Below are 21,016 nucleotides of genomic sequence, written 5' to 3'. Positions count from 1 at the left end.
ATTATTTTTGAAATCTATTTCTTGAGTTTAGAGTGTCATTTTTTGAGTGGTGCAGGAAAACATTCTGTCTAACTGTGCAGCACCATAACAAAGCGCACACCCTGGCTTAAACTGAAATACAGTTGTATGTTAACTGATATACCTGAAGCCCCTGCCAATTCAACTGCCAACAACTGCTGAACAAATAAACTCTTTTGCAAACACCTTGTCATCTTACTTGTATGTCTATTGTACTTTAAACACCAAATTATCTGTAAATACCTAAGGATGTGGTGGATTCTTCATCACTTGATTCTTCTCCCCCTTACCACTCTTTCTTCTTTTGAACAGCACTGCCTCAGACTTTTCTCTCCTCTTCCCCTCCATGTTGCTGTCATCTACCATCCACCCAGCTCCTCCCCATCAGCCCTCCTCTCCTTATGGTCTCCCACTCTCCTCCTCTGTGACTTCAGCTTCCATAATGATGATCCATCCCTGACTCCTTAGCTGCCTGTTTCCTCTTGCTCAACTCCTCATTCGTCCTGCAGACGTAGTTCACTCTCACTTGCCAAAAGGGCCATTCACTTGACTTGGTCTTCACCAAGCACCCATCTCTCTCTCTGATCTCTCTGTTGCTGAGTTCCCCCTGGTCTTTTTCAGCATTGCCTGTCAGCCCTCTGACTCTGCGTTTCTATGACTTCTGGTCCATCAGTGTTTCAGACTTCTTATCTGCTCTCAGCTCTCCCCTCTTTGTCCTTACTTCCATTGATACAATTGTTGATTCTCTCCGTTCTTTACTCTCCTTCACTCTTGACTTTTTTGCCCCTCTCTCCCATTAGAAGGTACAGCTCTGCTAACCCCCAGCCCTGGGTCACTCCCAACATCTGATTCCTCTGTTCTTACTCTTGTGCTGTGTAGCATCCCTAGCAGAAATCCCATTATCAAACTGACTTCCTCCACTACAGGTTGGTTCTCTCCTACTTCTGTTCTGCTATCATCCTAGCTAAACAACTCTGCTTCTCCATCTTAATTGAATCCCATGTCCTCGGTCCCAGCCACCTATTTGTCACCTGTGATTCATTCCTCAAATTCTCCCCTTCTTCTGCCTCCACTTCTCTTTCTGCACAAGATCTCGCTGACTTCTTCCAAAAGAAATTTGACAAAGTATGATGTGATCTTTTGTCTCCCCTTGATTTGCCTTCTTTTTCCTCTTCTACAACTTTCTCCATCTCTCCTGTCATAGAGACTGGAGTTTCTCATCTACTCTCCTCCTTTATCTCCTCTTTTCACAGTGACCTGATCTCCCTTGTGTGCACTCTCATCTCTACCTTACTCTTCCCAACTTCTCACTCTCCCCTGTCTCTTTCCTTCACAATCCAAACATGGTCTCTCTTATCTCAAAAAATAAAGGAAAAAAAAGACAGCAAAAAAAAAAAATCCTTTACCCCATTTGCCTCTCCAACTACCACCCCATTTCTCTTTTTCTTTTAATCCCTAAGCTCATTAAACATGCTGTGTACCATCAATGTGGGAGTTCTTCTCCATCCTAGACTCTGTACAATCTGGCTTGTGCCCCTGGCACTCCACTGAAAATGCTCTTGCCAATGTCTTTACCTCTTCCAAGCCAAAGCTCAGAACCAGTACTCCATCCTCCTCGACCTGGTTCTATTGTTACTAGCATAATATAAATAATAATATTGCAACGTTAATGGAGCACACCACAAGTGTGCATGTTTTTAGTGGGATCCTTCAAGGATCTGTTCCCTGCCCAACTCTGTTCAGTTTTTTAAAATCAGTTTTCAAGGGAAAAATTATAAAATCATTGCTGATAAAGTTTGCTGATTACACAGGGGTCAGAGTGGTAAATAGTAATGTATGTTATAGAATGAACTGAATGGCTTTGTATACTGGACAATCCAACTGCTTTTTTGTGTGTGTAGGAACTACAGCAAAATACAAGGTCATACATAAGAAAAACAAAGACTACATAGTAGTGTCTTGGAAAGCAGTGACTATGGGATAATACTAGATAACCAGTGGAACATGAGTTCCCATTGTGATGTCACTAAAAGGGTTAATATGATTATTGGATGTATAAACAGGGTGATACAGAATATGGGTAGGAAGATAGTATTACTGTTGTGTGTTGCTAGCGAAACCATTAATGGGTGTTGTAAAAGAGCTCCACGAGTGACTTTAGATGTGGAAAAAATGTCTTAGATGAGATAGCTATGTAGTTTATAGGTAGCTCAAATGATAAGACCTATGGTTAAGGTTGCCAAACACTTTCCATTATAAGACTCTGTTTTTGGTTGCTTGCAACTGTGCCAAACTTGACTGCCTTGGGCTAAAATTTTCCTTTCCAAGTGTCTGCCTGAGGCTGAATTTTTTTTAATGTCAGCAAAAACACTTCTTTGCCTTGCTACCAATATTCATGATGCTACCTGCAATGTCATATTTAACAACCCAACTGAACTTTTTCCTGGTGTACAGTTGTCTTTTTAGAATGTTGTTGTACTGTGCTACTGACAGGTTTTTTTGTTCACATATAAATTATCCGTTGCTAATTTGTAGTTGGAATTTTAAAATGTCAGAAATAAGCCAATTATATAATTAATAAAATAATGATTTAATAAAATCAAACTTTTTTTTAATCATTCTCCAAATTTTCTTTGTCTTCTTAGAATGTGAAAGCATTTGCATCATCAGATAGTCTAGCCAAGGTCCAAGAAGTAGCAAGCTGGCTTTTGGAAATGAACCAGGAACTGCTGTCTGTGGGCAGCAAGAGGAGACGAACTGGAGCATCTCTTCGAGGTAATGCTTCCTCAAGCCAAGTAGATGAGGAGCAGATGAATCGAGTTGTGGAGGAGGAGCAGCAGCAGCAGTTACGACAACAAGAGGAGGAGCACATTGCAAGGAATGGGGAAATAGGTGGAGCAGAGTCTGGACTTGGTGACAGAATTGAATCCCAGCAAGAACAGTTAGAAGAAAACAACAATAGGCTTATTGCAGTGGATGAAGAATCCACTGGTAACCACGAGGAGGAGGAAGAGGAAGAACATGGTGGTGAACAAGAGGAGGAGGTGGAAGAAGAGGAGGAAATGGACCAGGAGAGTGATGATTTTGATCAGTCTGATGACAGCAGCAGAGAAGATGAGCACACTAACAGTAATAGTGTCACAAATTCAAATAGTATCATGGATTTGCCCATACACCAGTCATCTCAATTCTACATAAAGACAAAGGTGAGCAACTTAATTTAATTTTTCTATTTTGTACTTAAGATGTTGGTTACTCAGGATTAGAAAATAAGTTGCACATCTAATTTACTCTGAAATCTTTTACTGATTTGAGTATGTTATCTGCTAGAACAATACACTTTGGGGAATACATTGATTCTTAATATACTAAGTCTCACCTATTAATAATCAAACTCTCTATACACATTTGATATAAATAAAGCTGTTCATAGACTGATATAGAAATAGAAGTCTGGAAGGGACCTCAAGAGGTCATCAAGTCCCTCCCCCATGCTGAGGCAGGATTAAGTATACCTAGACTATCCCGGAAAGGCTTGTCTAATTTGTTCTTAAAAACTCCCAGTGATGATGATTCCACAACCTTCCTTGATAATCTGTTCCATCGCTTAACTATCCTTCAGAAACAAAGCTTTATATATTCGATAGAACAGCATTCTTAACTTCTTTCATATTATAATCCTACAATCTCCCTAAAATGCACTAAGGAACCATTTGTGACATTTTCCTTCTCAAAGGAAGCATGAGAGCTTCTTGTATCAAAAGGCATCGTTCTAAGGGACTGGACATATGCACTTTAAATTAGAGACAGGAAATGGGAGAATGTTCAACTCCTCATCCTAGACAGCTTCAAGTGACTTCCTTGGCTAAGTATAGGTGAAAAAATAATAGTTCAAGTATAAAGTCATCATATGGCACTGTGGAGTTGGTGAAAAATAAGGAAATCACATTTAATAATTTAAAAGGTTATTATCAATTTAAAAAAAAAATCATTCTTCTGTCTGAAAATGTTGAATTTACAAGTAGCCTCTGTGGGCTTTTCTGTACATGAGACTTAGGCCTGGTCTACACTAACACCCCAATTCGATCTAAGGTACGCAACTTCAGCTACGTGAATAACGTAGCTGAAGTCGACATACCTTAGTTCGAACTTACCGCGGTTCAGACGTGGTCCACACGCGGCAGGCAGGCTCCCCCGTCGACTCCGCGGTACTCCTCTCGCTGAGCTGGAGTACTGCAGTCGACGGCGAGCACTTCCGGGATCGATTTATTGCGTCCAGACCAGACGCGATAAATCGAACCCGGAAGTTCGATTGCCAGCCGTCGAACTACCGCGGTAGTGTAGACCTGGCCTTCGTGTGCAGCAAGCCTGGGTGTGAATCTACAGTTCATCAACCTGCCGTACACTAAGTGGCTGCATGGACTTTATTGTCATGCACTAAAATTTCCTTAGCATGAAGGTCGAATAGCAGTAGATCAAAGTGCACTCAGGAACAGGTTCCACATGGCTGCTTAGTGCACAGCAAGTTGATGCATTGTAGATTCACACCCAGGCTTGCTGTGGACTAGATCCCCTTATAGACTAGCCCTCAGATTATTGAAAGACTGAAAAAGCTTTAAAAGATAATATTCTTTGCTTTTAAAAGTTTTTTGTGTTATCAGTTTCACTGTTTGGTGGTGGTGCAAGTCGTTTCCCAGGCTCTTCAAAAGGGAGTTTACTCATCTTAGCAGCAACAAAAGTGAACTTAAAACCGCCACAAACAGTAATGTGGATAGAGAAAGAGATTGGAGGAGAGTGGCTATAACCATGAATGGTGTTGCTCCTGGGCCTGCCCAACAGATTCTTCTAAATATCAACAGCAGGAAGAGAAACTCCTTTTACTCCCTCAATAAATAAATACAATAAAAAAATTATATGTATTATTTAAAGGGTACATTGTCAGAAAACTGAATTTTAAACATTGTTTATTATCTTGAAAATATCAATTTGGCAGTGTCTCTTCAAATCCACTACTTAATTTCAAGGTGATGGCCCTATTTGAATGTCAAATGCATCAGTATAAGCATATTGATAGAAATACTGTACCAGAATCTATGCAACTACACTTGTGCAGACATACGGACACCATTGGTTTTCCATATTTGCAGTAGTACGTTTCAGGTATTGGTAGTTAGAATCTAAATCTCCCATATGTTTAAGTTTTATATCTATTGTGTTGATTGAGATGCTTGATTTCAAAAGTTGTTATAAGGATCTTTCTAGGTTGTTTTTTAAGGAAATAATGGAATTTTACATGTACATTGTTAGCTGTCCTAAATGTTGAATCATATATCTCTGAAGAAATCCCATTTAAAAAGATGTCGGAATGGAAACACTAGCATATCATTGCCAAGTTTTGTCAGATTTTCTTGGCTCTGTTAGTCTTACAACCACTAATTCTTCTGCTGTGATGCTTTTTTCCCAACCAGTGTAGTGTGATGAGGAATGCCATAACCACCTATACTCAACCATTTTGAACTCTGTGCTGAACATACAGTATCCCTCCACCCAAAAAGCATTTAAACTTGCTGGATCTGTAAGTTCAGAATTGGTAATACAACTATGTAAACAACAATACTCAATATATATGCATGCACACAGAGCAAGAGATAGTGGTTAATGGTCTTTACTTTTGCTCCTTTTTCATTTTTTTCATAATGAATACAATTTTTATTATGTTTTAAACAAGGCACATTTGATGTAAATAAAATTCTGGTGTTTGGAAAGCATGCATAGTTAGGATTTTTTCTGTATTGTCTGATAGCCACTTTGCATTTTGATTCCATTACTAAGACTAGAACAGCACAACAAGAAAAATTCATTTTGACTAACCTGTTTTTAAATCATCTAAGTTTAAAAATACAAACATCTTCTGTGTAAAGAAACACTGCAGAAATCCTGCAAAAAGTTAAATGTTGTATCACACTCAGTTGATGACGGAGCATGAACAGGGTTACCAAGACTAAAAAAATTGACATGCTTATATGTAATAGCATTTTTGAGACAAGCACAGTATTTGTGGACTCTTATTAACACTAGTAAGTGTGATTTCTAGCTCTGACTATTGTAAATTGAAATCAAATGGTATATCGTGTGAAAAGAATACCATTCAAGTCAGATTACTTTTTCATCCAAATAGTCTCAAAAAGTTAGAATGATATATTTTTACATCTTCACGTATGCTTTTCTGGGCTCATTAGTGTCTGATTACTTACTGCTTCTGGTCAGATTACTTAGCCCCTTATTTGGGTCTGTACATTAATTTAACTTGTTTTGTACCACCACCTTCAGTAGAAACAATGTGTGGAATCTGCTGCATACTGTCTAAGAATCAGCCGTAAGTTTCTTTCTGGTTTTAGGTGAAACTTAAAAAGTATATTCGGTTTTGGTTTTGCAGTAATGGGATCTTTATTTTTTTAAAATCTCTACTGGAGTGGTAAGCTTTCTCATTGTGCCATTGGTAATGCAGCAGAGAATTTCTGTTAATTTTCCAGCATTTAAAAGATTCATTACCTCCTTTGTCCAGAAGCTCATATAAAAGTATGTCTGGTCATTCTCTACTAACTACTACTATTTGCTTGCCCCAGGGAGCTTTTTTTTGTTTTTTTTAAAGTCTTAAGACTATTGTAGAACTCTTTCCTTCCTAAGTATATCAGAAAACATGTAAAGTAACACTTATATTTCATGATACTAGTTATGGCATCTGTTTGATTATGAATGCAGTTTATTACTGCTAATCTCAGGAGCATACATCCACTAATCCAGAACAACAACTAGGTTGGTCCTGTCTTCTGTAGCAGTGTAGGCAACATGTGCCATGTTTTTCTTTCTACAAAGATAACAAGTAGCACCTGATATACTACTACCAATATACTAAGACCAGTATTGTTCAGCTCATGTTAACTGTCATACCTCTTTTTTAAATCCTTTTAATTTCTGTTCCCTTTCTTTTAACTTAAACTGCTGAGTGAAGTCTCTAACCTGATTTTTTTGTTTTATTTTGTTTTGTTTTGTTTTTCTTGTCTTGCGGGATCCTGTGACATTAAGGGAAGCTCCTCAAGATTCCCACGTAAAGATACATTATATCTTAGTTATGCTTGCCAACTAATGTCTAGTTATGCTTGCTCCTAATATTACTCTTCCATATAAGCAATTGCTGTAGTTTCAAAGGGATGTTGTGAAATTGCAGTGAGTAAAGGAGGTGGTCTATATGATTGTGAATGGGAGGGAAATTGGTTCTTCATTCACTTACTTAATGTGATCTATGTTGTGAAAAAAAATTGACTGTTCAGACAGCTGAGACCAGTCAGCCTAATTCTACCAAATATTGTCACAAATCTCCATGAGGGAAAACAGAAAATAAACTCCCGTATGCCAAAGGTAGGAGGTGTTGGGGGACATGTGGGTCTCTACAAAAAAAACCCCAGGCAGGTCCAGTGAGCAAGACGTGTAGTTTCTCTGTCTGTTCCCACTCCTGAGAAAACACCATCACAGGATGACTGTGACTGTACAGTGACCCCGCTTTAAGACTCCTGTTTGAGTTCAGTAGTGCAGTGAGTTAAGGTTCCTGGCACAAGGTTTGGTTCTTGAGCCACAGGAAATTGTTCCCAGGTTGTTGAGAGGGAGGCAGGTGAATGGCAGCCTCTCTACATTGAGGGGCATGCCCTTCCTTTTGAAGGCAGATATCAGCTTGAATTTTGGTGTCATTTTATTTCTTTTCCAAATGGAACGTCAGTAGCCATTTCTCACAGGCCCATGCAAGTGGAGATTTTGCCCAGCACTACTCTTTTGCAGGGATAGAGTTCCAAATAGCATTGTTGGCTGTTCTTCCCCATCCTGTGGGATGCAAAAGGACTCAAATTTTGAAATCCAGGTGGATAAGCCTTCAGAGAGCTGGGGAATTGTTAGACAGCAAGCAGTTATTTTTTCTCTCCCTGCCTTTTACGAAATGGAAACCTATCCCATCTACTCTATAGACTCGAGTGACAGGAAGCTGTCATCTACTACTGGATATTAAAGAAGTGATCAAGCTCTTGTCAAGACCTTCCTTTCACATAACAGCAGTTTCATGGTTTGGCTTGCTGGAAGTTTTCCTAGGAGAGTTGTTCATAGGCCTGGCAGATCATCAGATGCTTATTTCAACATTCCTGGTCTTCGTTCTCACCAAAATGTGCCTGAGTTTCCACAGTATTGAGGTTTTCACATGAGGGTGACTAATGGGGATCCTAGCTGCAGCACTTTAACAGAAAGGTGTATGTCTGCACCTGTACTTGGATAACAGGCTAATGTGAACTCCTAAAAATCAGAAGCCAGGTCTACAACTGAAAGGATTCAAGAATATGGGGACATGGGTGAGTCAGCAACCATGAAGAACACTTTGACTTCCTTCCAGAAATTAATATAGTTGAGGGTTTGCTTCATTATTAAAGTGGTCAAGATGTTTCTATCAAATGCAACGACAAAGTTCAGAGAATGGATTACTATTTTTATAGACCGGGGTGGCCAACCGGAGCCTGAGAAGGAGCCAGAATTTACCAATGTACATTGCCAAAGAGCCACAGTAATACATCAGCAGCCCCTCATCAAAGCTCCCCCACCCCGCTCCCAGCACCTCCTGTCCACCAGCAGCCCCGCTGATCAGCATCTCCCCCTCCCTCCCCGCACCTCCCTATCAGCTGTTTTGTGGCGTGCAGAAGGCTCTGGGTGGGAGGGGGGAGAAACGAGGGCATGGCAGGCTCAGTGGAGGGAAGGGGTGGAGTGGGGGCAGGGCCTGTAGCAGAGCCAGAGGTTGAGCAGTGAGCACCCTCCCAGCACATTGGAAAGTTGGCGCCTGTAGCTCCAGCCCCGAACTCGGTGCCTATACAAGGAGCCGCATATTAACTTCTGAAGAGCCGCATGTGGCTCTGGAGCAACAGGTTGACCACCTCTGTTATAGACATATTGAGTCCTACTGTGGGAGTATATCCAGATTCTGGGTTCTAAGGTAGCTTGTCAGGACATAAATCAGTGGGTGTATTCTTTCTAATGAGTTATTGATGTCCAAGACTTCTCTACCTTCATTACTCCTTGTGCCTCCAGAATTTAAGGAGAAAACAGATTCAAGATGGAAACTCTCCATGAAGATACTAGAAAACTTTTAGTGTGTGTGTGTGTGTGTGTGTGTGTGTGTGTGGTGAATCTAAAGGATATGCTCAAATAACCGTGTACACTATCAGTCTAACCCAGCAAATCCCAAATACATGCATTTTGGCTTCTCCATCCCCTGTGTGGAGTTAAAAGTGCATTCTGATCTTCCATTATTCAAGCAGTTTTCTGGTCAGTGTTCTCTTGGAGAATTAACTCAGCCAGATGTATGTAGTTCTTCAGCAGGATGACTCTACTACCAAAGGCTGATTTTTCTGTGGTGGGACCATCCTCAGATTAAACTGGTTTTTTGTTTGTTTAATGCCAACCTACATATATTGCCCCATACACCAGGAACAGAGGGAAATGGGTGAATGTGCACTCTCTCCTCTTCCTTTGTTTTTAAAAGAGCAGACAGAAATTCATTGTCCAGATTGGCACTAGAATTTTCTATTCTTCTAGAGGTTTCGTTCAGGGAAACATTGAGTCCCTACAGTTATGGACTCCTGCACTTGAAATGGCCACGCTTAATCTGACTAGAGGTTGATAGGATAGATTTTTAAATAATCTCAGGGCAGATTCTCAGCTGGTGTAAATTGTAGCACTAGTGACTTGGAATAGAGCTGTGATAATTTGCACCAGCTGAGGATCACTTCCCAGCCCTCGGAGTTTAAATATCTGCCTTAGGAACTTTGAACAAAGCTTGCAAAGATTTCATTCAGCCCTAAAGAGACTCAATCCTATGGAGACCTCAGTTGTACACCTCTACCTCGATATAACGCTGTCCTCGGGAGCCAAAAAATCTTACCGTGTTATAGGTGAAACCGCGTTATATTGAACTTGCTTTGATCCACCGGAGTGCGCAGCCCCCTCCCCCCCCCCGGAGCACTGCTTTACCACGTTATATCCAAATTCGTGTTATATCAGGTCGCGTTATATCGAGGTAGCCGCGTATTTGCTGGTCAAACAAAATGATCCTGTAATGGAGAGGCTGTTAGTTCAAGATGGTACAGAAAGCTTGTAAATGAAATTAAACATCTGCTATGCTGATGTGAAATTCTGACTGAGTTATTTTCAGTACTTTTGCAGGATTTTTGTGAATGTATAGAATTCTTTTTATAACGAGCAAAAAAATTAGTCATCTGTTGTAGTGAAAAGTACTGTGGGTGTGGTGTGTATGTGGGATCTGTTGTGTGACACTCCAGATATTGGTAGAAAATCAAAAGGAAAAACTAAAATCTTTGTGGAGAGATGAGGAGTCAAGGATTAATTACAGAAATAATGATCCTTGAGAAATTGGTTATGTACAAGAAGTAGACATAATCAAAGAAACCAACTCTTTAAATGTTTGCAGTATGTGTATATTATTTTAACATCACTTTCTATTTGTTATGCTTTTGAACACCAGAGGGCACAATCATACGCTTTATGACTGTGCTTTCTGCTGGAAGCTGTTTAATGTGTCTTGATAAATGGGTTTTCCTCTGCATTGCTGCTAACAATTAAAAGTACCATTTTTAACCCAGAAATAAATGTTTGTCACACACAACACTGCTTTTGGTTTTAATCTGTGCAGAAGGGTGTTTTCCAACATAAGGAAACCTATCCCTGCATTTTTTGTTTTTTAAAGTGTGCTAAGCTTAAAGCATTTTCCAGATGGCTTGTGTATTAGGACTTTAATATGTATCTTTTTTTTCCTGGAGTACAAAAAGTACAAAGTGGAGTGATTACTTAGTATAAAAATAAATAAAAATGAGCAACTCACTTTTTACTTCTTACTTTTTTTGTAAGTGACCAACCAACAGGAAATAGAGATCGGTTGATTCTTCATGCCTTTAGTCTCTGAGACTTCCAACAGTTGTGTCAATGATGTAACCAGACTCTTAACTGAGTAAATCAATTGAAGGTTTGTCAAAAAGGAAAGGTGTTAGGAATTGCTTAAATCTGGCTATGAAAGTCATTGGTGATATGGTCTTTTCTTCTAAATACCTTTTCTGTATCCCCCATCTGATTAGTGCACTTCTTCTTTTCCCTCTTTTAATGCAAACAAATATTAAACTTTTATTTTGATTTCCCGTGTAAGGTGTCTTAATTTTGTGGCTGATGTAGAATATAGTGGCAAATGATAAGTATCTTGAGGCAACAAACAGATCTTCCTCTGTATACAGAACTGAGCACACTAATAATAATCAATAAAAACTGATTTGTTTACACATCAAAGTTGTTATTCAGTGATTTTTATAACTGCACGTCAGACTTACTTTTAAGTAATCATAACTGTTAAATTATTTTTGGATAACTCTTACATAATATTAGAAGAAAAACTGAGTTTTAAAGTAGGTATATAATTAAAGCCTTGTATTGTTTAGAATAATCCTGACTGTTAGGTGTAGAACTTTGTTTTTTATTTTGTTTTGGAGTGTAATTTAGTGTATACTTGAAGGTTAATACCAGTCAAAATATAGAATGTTTACTACTTTCCTCATTCATACAGTATGTAGATTAGTTGCTAAAATTTCAAATAATTCTGTTTTAGCTGTGCAGCTGTCATTAAATTACTGTTTATGCTTCTGTCATATCACAGATACCAAACAGGTTCCACCGTGCTAACATCCTTACATCACATGGATGTAAATGGAATTAAGACATTCAGTTTTCCCTGTGGGTCTCCTCCATTTGTCTTTTTGTCTGGTGTAGAAAAATGAGGTGCCTGCAGTGGTGGCTGTGTGACGGGTCTGGGCTGTCCTACCTAAAAGATCCCAAGTTCATCCTCACCCTCATGCAAAAGCATCTATTTGGGGCAACCTAAGCTTCCATATTGGGGACAAATCTATAATTTGGGAAGACCTGGCTGAGCCAAGTGCATCATATGGAGTTCACAGTAAGTCATGATGAGGGCTTTGTTCCTTTTTTAACACTAAAGCAACATTATTACCTGCCATCCTCAGCCTAGTGGGAGTACTTACAATTACGACACTTTCTAACATATCAATTTGATCCAAATGCCCTAGGACTGCCAGAGGCCCCATAACTACTTGGAACCTTAGAAATGCTTCATGAACTTGCCAGGTCCATGTCCACTATGCATACTTGGTTAAGGAAGTGGAATTTCATTAGCCTGGAGTTCATTGTGAAACTCTGGGAAGGGGATTTAAAAAAATCCCCGTGGCAGAGCATATTATGTAACGTTAAAAACATCTATGGCTCTCTTGATAATCTTGATACAACAAAAAAAATTATTAAAAATGTATTGGGTTCCATAGAGGTTGCACAAGATAAAGGCCTTATCCTCTGATGTTTGTTAGTGCTGTAACAGAGAAAAAGAAACCCTGAGGCATATGCTGTGGGACTGTCCAACGATCAGGCAGCTCTGGAACACAATGGACACGAGTTAAGATAGTGCTCAGCTTCAGCAGCCAAACCTCAGCCGAAAATTATATCCTAGGTTACTAACCTGTTAAACTGGGTTTAACTCCGCCAAAAAGACTTTGGTACTTGAGGGCTTCAGTGATCATTAAGTGCATGATTTTACAAAAATGGAGTGGGCTTATGGCCAGAATAGAGCAGTGGTATTCAGACCTGTCAGAGTTAGAAGCTAAAGAAATAACAGCTTACCCCCACAGAGAGCAGTTACATGAATTTGAAGAAATTTGGACCCCATTTCTAGATATATTTTGATAAAAAGGTTGAGAAGGCTCAAAGAATGTCAGACCTCTATTCCGCATAACCCTCCTTTCCCTCAACCCCTTTCTTCCTTCCTCCCTCTATTCATGTATGTCTTCTCCTATTTCATTGCTGTTACCCCCATCCTAATATGTTATCTCTTTGTAGTATTGTCTGGGTTTGTATTGCCAGGTCTTGCAACTTTGATAAGTTGTAAAATTTCACAATGCCGTAATTCTACCTGTGAAGCATGCGTTATTTGGAAACAACTAACCTTTTTGTTCTTTCTATTGTCTGTGTTTTTAGGAAAATCAGTAAACTAATCACAAAAATGTAGCTTTTTAAATACTAACGTATTTATGAAAGGATTACTGATTCTCAATTTGTCTGTGCATTTTGGTGGTATTTTTAGATTCTCCCCGCACACACATTAAAGAAATAACTCCAAAATTATGATTATGTACCCTTTCTGTGGCTAGGGATGAGATAGCGTATAGAAACAGCTTTCTAAGAAGAATTGGTCCCAGGGAGCAAGTTTCACATGTTGACGACTCTGGCTAAGAAGTGACCCCATCTCCTGCCTGCTACTATCTGAGGTGGGCATATGCTCCTCCCTTCTGCATTCAAAGGTGGGGGTTATGTTTCAGTTCCTCTTACAGGGAGAGCTAGGCCTGTACGAATCATTGCTTTGCTAGTCTTGTCAAGTCTATAAATGGAGCAGGAAGAGTGCTAATTGATTCATGGGGCATGGATTTTGATTTTTGCAATGACAAGTAACTCTCACGGTGATCCCTGCCTGAAATAGTCTGTAACTCATAAGAACTTAGCTACTGAGTAGCTCTCTCAAGGAAAAAGTTTGAAATCTCTAGCTATTAATTATATCTGTTACATTAAAATGTCACTTGCAGTTACAAGAAATAGTCATTTGTTCTATAATATCTGCTATTTTCTGTTAACCTTTTTGTGGTCCCCATACTGTTTTTCTCTATGGTTTCCAGAGATAGTGTTTGAAAGCTGAATGACAAGTGGCTGAGGGTGTGTCTACGCTAGAAACTTAAGTCAACCAATATTAGGTCGACTTACAGCCACTGCAGTAATTACTGTGAAGCTGCGTGTCCACGCTACCCTCCTTCGGTCGGTGGTGTGTGCGCTCACCAGGAATGCTTCCGCCGACCTAAGAGGGGCTGTGTAGGGAGTTGAGAGCCTGGTCTCTCAGCTCCACTGTCAGCTCCCTGCTGCCCTACAGGCTCCCGGGGGACTTGCCCCTCCCCTCCCCCGCCATGTAATTGACAAGATAGCCAATGTTCCCGGGCGGGGAGCGGAGCGGGGAGGAAGCTGCTTGGGGGTCCAGGAGCAGGGTCCAGCTGCCCAGTTCTCCAGGGGAGTGGGGTGGGGGGGCAGCAGGGCTCTAGCTGCACAACTTTCTTGTCAATTTCACGGTTCCTGCCTAACAAGACAGCTAACAGCCAATGTAAGTAATGGAGTGTCTACACAGATGCTGTGTCACCCCAATTATGCCGACATAAGTCCTAGGGATGTAAATATAGTTTTAAAAGTTAACCGTTTAAACGATTAAAATGATATAGTTTAAATGGTTAACTGATTAAAGGGAGAAGGGCTGGCGTACAGCGGGGGCTGGGAGCTGGGGGCTGGCAGGGCCATCCAGCAGCCGGGGGTTAAGGGTTAAGATTAGTTAACCCAGTGGTTCTCAAACTTTTGTACTGATGACCCCTTTCACATAGCAAGCATCTGAGTGAGAGCCCCCCCCTTATAAATTAAAAACACTTTTTTAATATATATTTAACACCATTATAAATGTTGGAGGCAAAGTGGGGTTTGGGGTGGAGGCTGACAGCTCACGTACTAACCTCGCGATCCCCTGAGGGGTCCCGACCCCCAGTTTGAGAACCCCTGGGTTAACTGGTAAGCCTAATAAAAGCCAGACCTGCTGCTGGCTGTTTCTGGGGCACAGCGCAGTGTCAGAACAGGTAGGGACTACTAGTTTTTACTGGCCAGCCACCAAGGTCCCTGGGTGCTGAGCAAGGCAACCCAGTACTAGGTTGCGACCTGAACTTTGAAAACCACTGACCTAGACTACTGGACAAGATATTGCAGTTTTTACTTCCATGCAGTTAGTTGAGGTAACTTTATGTCCCCCACCTGGGGTTTACTTTGACTAGCTACATCGAGATCAAAGCTACAGTGCCTCGTCTGCATCAGTTTACATCAAGATAGCTAACGTATTGTAAAACCACACCTTTTTTTGCTGTGATGACAAAGCCTGAATCTCAAATGTATGTATTCTATTTTTCTCTGATCGTCACTGCCAGACTCACTCAACTGTTTCTTGTGAAAATCGATTCACTCAAGACAGGCATGTGTGGTTCTTCCTCTAGCTTATCTGTTAGTCTGTTTGTGGGGAGACTGCCAACACCTCCTCCAGATGGCAAAATGCTAACATCTCTTAAACTTTTGTCAATAAATCATCTCTTGAATCAGAATCTCACAGATCGTCACTGTCTCTAATCTCCAGTTTTTAATGGAATATTATTGAAAAGGCAGCAATAATTAGAATCTTCCATTACATTGATTCCCTGGGCCTATGTGGAGACCTATTGAAACCTAAAAATGAAAGTATCATCACCACCTGGATTGCTATGGCAGAGTAGTTTAATATAAAGTGGTCTTCAAATACAAATTTATCTTAATTTAATTATCTGAAACAGTGTCTTGTAATGAATACAAACAGTATTGTGTGCGTCAATTGTCCTTTTTTTAAAGCATTTCAAGTGAGATTATTTAAACCTATCAATTATACAGATATATGGTAATAACATTCATAAATGTAAATCATGAAAATGAGTCTGAGGATATTTCCAGTATGCTTAAGAAGTACCCAGTGATACATGGCTTGTCTAACAAATATATTTGGGAGCTCTGCCCCACTTAAAAATGCCATTTGTTCCTTATGTTGTTCTTGGCTATGTGGCAGGTGCTGTTGGCTGATGTGATCATTAGCCCAAATATCTCTCGACTGGAGTGATACAGCTGTATTTATCAGTGGATGTTGTTCCCAGAGTGTGGATTAAAACTGCTTCACTTTTTCTGACTTGGCTTAAATTGACATTACTTGTTATGAAACTCAATACAAATGGTCAGTCGAAGTGTGAAGAAAGTAAAACTTTTGCTGGTGAGTTTGCATTATACAAAGAAACAACAATCACTAACAATTCATTCAGTGTTAGCTTTATGTTTTTAGTAGTTGTAATTGTTTTACAGATCCATATATTTAATGAAACCAATAATCAACATGTGATTAAGTTAACTCATTGCTTCTTATATGGAAGTGGTAACATATACTTGCAAAACTGTTGCATTTGGAATTGTCTTGCAGGGGGATTGGTGGTTCCTGAAGGCCAAAGCTATGTTTAATGGCTACATCAGGACTATATTTTATCCAGTGGCATATTTGTTACTGTTGTCAGTTTCAGTAAAGTAAAAGTAATAATATAAAAATCTATCTCTTTGTGAACATTTATTTTCCAGTTTATCTGAATATATGTTGTCATGTGACAAATGGTAAGTAAGTGGTATTATTCACATTTCTTTAAACCTGACTATGCATAGTACAACTTTCCTTGTGGTATACATTTTCTATCAGTTTTCAGTTCTGTGCCATGCAATCTGCATATTTGGAAGCAAAACTATTCCAGGTAAATCAGAGGAATACTTGGATAACAAGTAGCTAATGTGTATCACAAAGGAAAGAAACATTTTGACTATTTATTTAATATCATAGTTAGTTCTCTTTGGTGATATATGGTATCTGAGCTGTACCTGAAGTTACTTATATCAGCGGCTATTAATGATCAATAAAGCCAGAATAGTTTGCGATGTCACTTACATTCTGTATAGATTTATTCTGTTGCTGTGAATTCCAAAAACCCACGTGAACATTTAACCACTGAGTCAATTGGGCAAGTTTAGCTTCCTTTCCCCCTCACCTCCACCTCAACCCGTACATCAAAATACAGAGTGTGTGGGAAATATTAAACCAGTACAACACTTTACCCCTCACAAATCTTGTAACTATTCTGTGTGAATTAAAGCCTCTTGTTTGTTGGATAAATATATGCTTAATTCAGTTGTTTGTATCTTTTCTCGAATTGTGTGGATAATTTAAACAATTCACAAATTGCAGTTTTCCTGATCACTTGTGAAAATTTTAATTTTAACATTGTAACATTTTTGTACTTCATCCTAACCTGGTAATGTAAATAATTTAGTGTATGGATTACTAAATAGTAACGTTTGGTTTATATATGACTTTATAGAAAACCCTGTGTGTGTGTGTGTGTGTGTGTGTGTGTGTGTGTGTATGTATGTATCAGTATATTTTTTAAATACACTGTTAGTTTCTTTTTAAATTGGCTAACTCACAGATGGGTCCCACTAGTTCTCAATCACAGAAAGGACAATAGCTATACATTCCATGAATCTGCTGGTGGAAAGCACAGAACATACTTCTATCAGGCACTGATGCTGTTCTTACTCCCAGTTCTCATGGTTAGTTGGAAATGGTTGTAATTAAACCCACCCTTCCTTGTCTCCACCTTCTTCCTTCTCTGCTCCCCCATCTTCCTCTTTAAGTTTCTTCAGTTGATCACTGGAAGAGCTTGTGACAGAGCATGGAGTTAATGATATGATTACTGATGGAATTCAGAGATCTCCCACCCATATTGAATACGTCCAAACCTGACAGTATAGCAGCTCTTTTTCTCTATGTAAGATGTCACTTGTCTTTACTTAACTCGTATATTTGGTCTTGGCTTATCAAAAGCTGTGACTTTCTCAGCCAAACTTCATTACCTGGCCATGTCTTACATAAAACTAAACAAGCAAATTCTGAATTATAGGGTTGTTCAGTTTTTGGAATCAGTGGCGGCTGTTCTCATCTGTGACATGGAAATATCATTTTGTTAACACTTACTAAATTTTATCATACCCACTCAGTCCATGGCCTCTTTCTGCCAAAATGGACAGTGTTACAAATACTTGGTGATATATATATAGACGCACCATAGATTATCGGCAGTGCTGAAACCCATAATTTTCGACACAAAGACACTGCCACTTGAAGTAAAGTAGTAATATTGTTAGCTGTGAGGAAGTAACAGAGTCTTATTTTTTTTTTCCTGTATAGTCCAGCCTTTGGAAGGAGACTTAATCACACTAACATTTTTGAACTGGACTGAGACGACCCATTCACTTCACTTAGACTACAGAATGTGCCTCTGATGAAAACTACTTTTGGTTGCTGCTGACCTGAATATGGTTAACTATTTACTCAGAGGTGACATATGCTGAATCCCCTCTTACTAATTTCATGAGCTATCCAATTGTCCCTCAGTCAAATATAATTTAAAAAAATATATAGTACTTTACCTTCATTAAAAAGTCTGAGTAAAGTGTAACCCTGAAGATGAAAGGAATAATTATAAAGTGATAATTAAATGGTAGCTGTCTCAGGTGTTCGATTTTGGGGTCTGAAACTCATTGTTCCAGCCGAGAATGATTCTTCTTCTTCTGTTCAAGTCTGGACTTTATCAAAAATTAGGCTGTTCTGAAAGACTAGTTTGGGGCTTTCATCCTGCTACATCATTTTTGACCACAGGCAGCAGTACTTGTCCAAAAGTATGGAGGCCAAACTTCTTTTTAAAAAGCTGCTGTTACTATTACACAAATCAGCCATCAAGTACACTCAGGACTCCTGTGCTCTGGGGAGCCTGAACTATCATCCATAATCTGTCAAAGTTTATAAGGCGTAAGGAGGAGAAATGAAGAAGCGACTCCTAGTAACATGTCTCGTTTGATTCCTTGAAGTGTTACCAATTAACTCAAAAGTAGATTTTAGTCTTTTTTTTCTTTTACTGAAGAGGTAACCATTGTATTTCGTAGGAATGAATGACGCTTGAACAAATGAAAGAAAGCAAGAGTTTATATGAAAATATAATCAAGGGGAAGGTGGTAAAAGCCTGGGACAGCCCAGAATGTCAGCCCTTTCTTGGGCTACCTGCTTTTTTCTGTAACCCAGACATTCTTTACTTTGCATATTTTGAGCTATTATTAATAGCCTCACACCCCTTTGCAGTATGCTATTAACCAGCTGAGAAGGATTATGTAGCTTAATTTGTCATTCTGATGTGAATGCCAGTGTAACAATTGGTTATATTACATTTGTTAGGTTTTATATGTATTTTATAGTTGTAATAAGAAAAATTTAATGGTCTTGTATTTAAGGTCTCTAGCAACAAAATGAGTTATTTTCTTTATACATGTTAATAAACCTGAAATTTAATGCTAGTTGCATGTTCAGCCTTCCATTTTGGCATTTGTTAAACTCCAGAAATGGATGGAACTGTGCAAGTGAGGGCCTTCGTGTATTGTCTTATTTTATATAAGAAATATTTCTTTAGTCTGAATGAAAGGTGGCGGGACAGCAAGTTATACCACCAAAGAGTTATTGAACGATACCTATTGAGACTGACATTAACTAGTTATTTTCATCCTTTTAAGGCCTTTTTAGGGTTTAATTTTATAGTGAGAAGAGTGGGGGAAATCGTAGTTTTATTTTTGAATGCTGTTTTTTTGTTCCTGATTCTACATTTGTAAGTTCAACTTTCATGATGAAGAGATTGCACTACGGTACTTGTGTTAAGTGAATTGAAAAATACTATTTCTTTTGTTTTTTACAGTGCGAATACTTGTAATAAAAAAAAAATAAAGTGAGCACTGTACACTTTGTATTCTTTGTTGTAATTGAAACCAATATATTTGATAATGTAGAAAACATCCACAAATATTTAAATTAATTGTATTCTATTATTAACAGCGCGATTAATCACAATTAATTTTTTTAATCACTTGACAGCCCTACTCTTTAGTAGCCCTTCCTAATGAACATTGATATGCCCTATTAAAGATTTTCAGTATTGTCTTGGGAATCTTGAATGCATACATAGGTAGTTTCTCATTGAAAATCATATAAATTGTTTAAATATTAAAGTAGCATAATGAGCATAAAGTTTAATTTTTGATGTGTACAGTTAATATTACAGAATATTAATTCTTCTTTTCCTGTTAAGTTCACATTTCCCTCCCCCAAATGTTAGGGATTTGACCTTTTAACCCATTGTTATAATGTTTTGAATGACCAGTCTACCTGTTTTAGCTTGTTTTAGTTTTCTTTTACGGTGCAACCACAGCATAAATAAGTAATCAGCAACTGAATTCTTGGATAACAACTGTAGGAGTTCTTTTTAACAGCTGGTGGAACCCTGAACAGACCAAAGAGTTAAACTTAATCATCAGTCAAATCATGTTATAGCCAATAAAGATTGGCCAGACATTTCTAGAATATTTGTAAAATGTAAGACGATGCAGTTGGGTTTATGTTACATATCTGAAATACTTCCTGAAATGTTTAATGAAGGAATGAAGACAAGTGCTTTAAAATAGTTTATAAAAACAAGAAGGGGAAATAAAGTAAAGCTAGAAGATCTGTGGATTTAAAATAATTGAATTCTTTTTATAAAGTCCCTTCCCAGTTACAAATGATATAGTATATTCATCTAGTGATGGCAAAACTCAAGAAGAATGTAAGAATAAAATAGAATAAACTTTAAAATTGTCTATTAGTTAACCACAAAGTGGAAAGAATAACTACCGTAATTTGTATTTTCCTTGATGTAATAAGAAAAAATGAATATTATCGAACATTCATTCATTTACTTTTGACAAACTGAGTACTGCTTACTACGAAATGGAAACGTTTATTTTTGTTTGAACATATGCTCAGTTTTCCTTCCCTCCAGTTTTGTTTCTGTGTGTGTGTGTGTATATATATAACTGTTTGTGTACAACATAGTAGCATGCACAAAAGATCTCCCTGCTTCCCATCAAAGATTTAACAGTAGTGGTCCCATAATAATGATTAAGGGTGAAATGTGCAGAATTTTCATCTAAAAATTCAGGGTTTTCAGTATCTATCTGGTCATTATTCTGTTTTCTTATAGTTTTCCTTAGGTGTTGGGAGGGGGACTTACTTTCTTTTGACTGCTGATATGATCATTCCATTACTTATCCTTGGCCTACACACAGGTTTTGTACAGTA

The 21,016-nt window shown here is 38.6% G+C and overlaps 1 protein-coding gene across 3 annotated transcripts in view; it reads left to right on the top strand.

The window, feature by feature from the left end:
* FBXW7 (F-box and WD repeat domain containing 7) overlaps nt 1–21,016 on the top strand; it is a 280,045-nt gene that overhangs the window by 136,512 nt on the left and 122,517 nt on the right. For all 3 annotated transcript variants that reach the window (XM_026647851.1, XM_026647854.1, XM_024207582.2), the window contains one exon: nt 2,664–3,224. In XM_026647851.1, the coding sequence (XP_026503636.1) occupies nt 2,733–3,224 (492 nt within the window). In that variant the 5' untranslated portion in view covers nt 2,664–2,732. The remainder of the gene's footprint in view (nt 1–2,663; nt 3,225–21,016) is intronic.

This window comes from Terrapene carolina, unplaced genomic scaffold (genome assembly GCF_002925995.2).
Source record: "Terrapene carolina triunguis isolate 2854851 unplaced genomic scaffold, T_m_triunguis-2.0 Scaffold66, whole genome shotgun sequence".
NCBI lineage: Eukaryota > Metazoa > Chordata > Testudines > Emydidae > Terrapene > Terrapene triunguis.
Note: the sequence above shows the minus strand (reverse complement) of the source record. Positions and strands in the feature narration are given on the sequence as shown.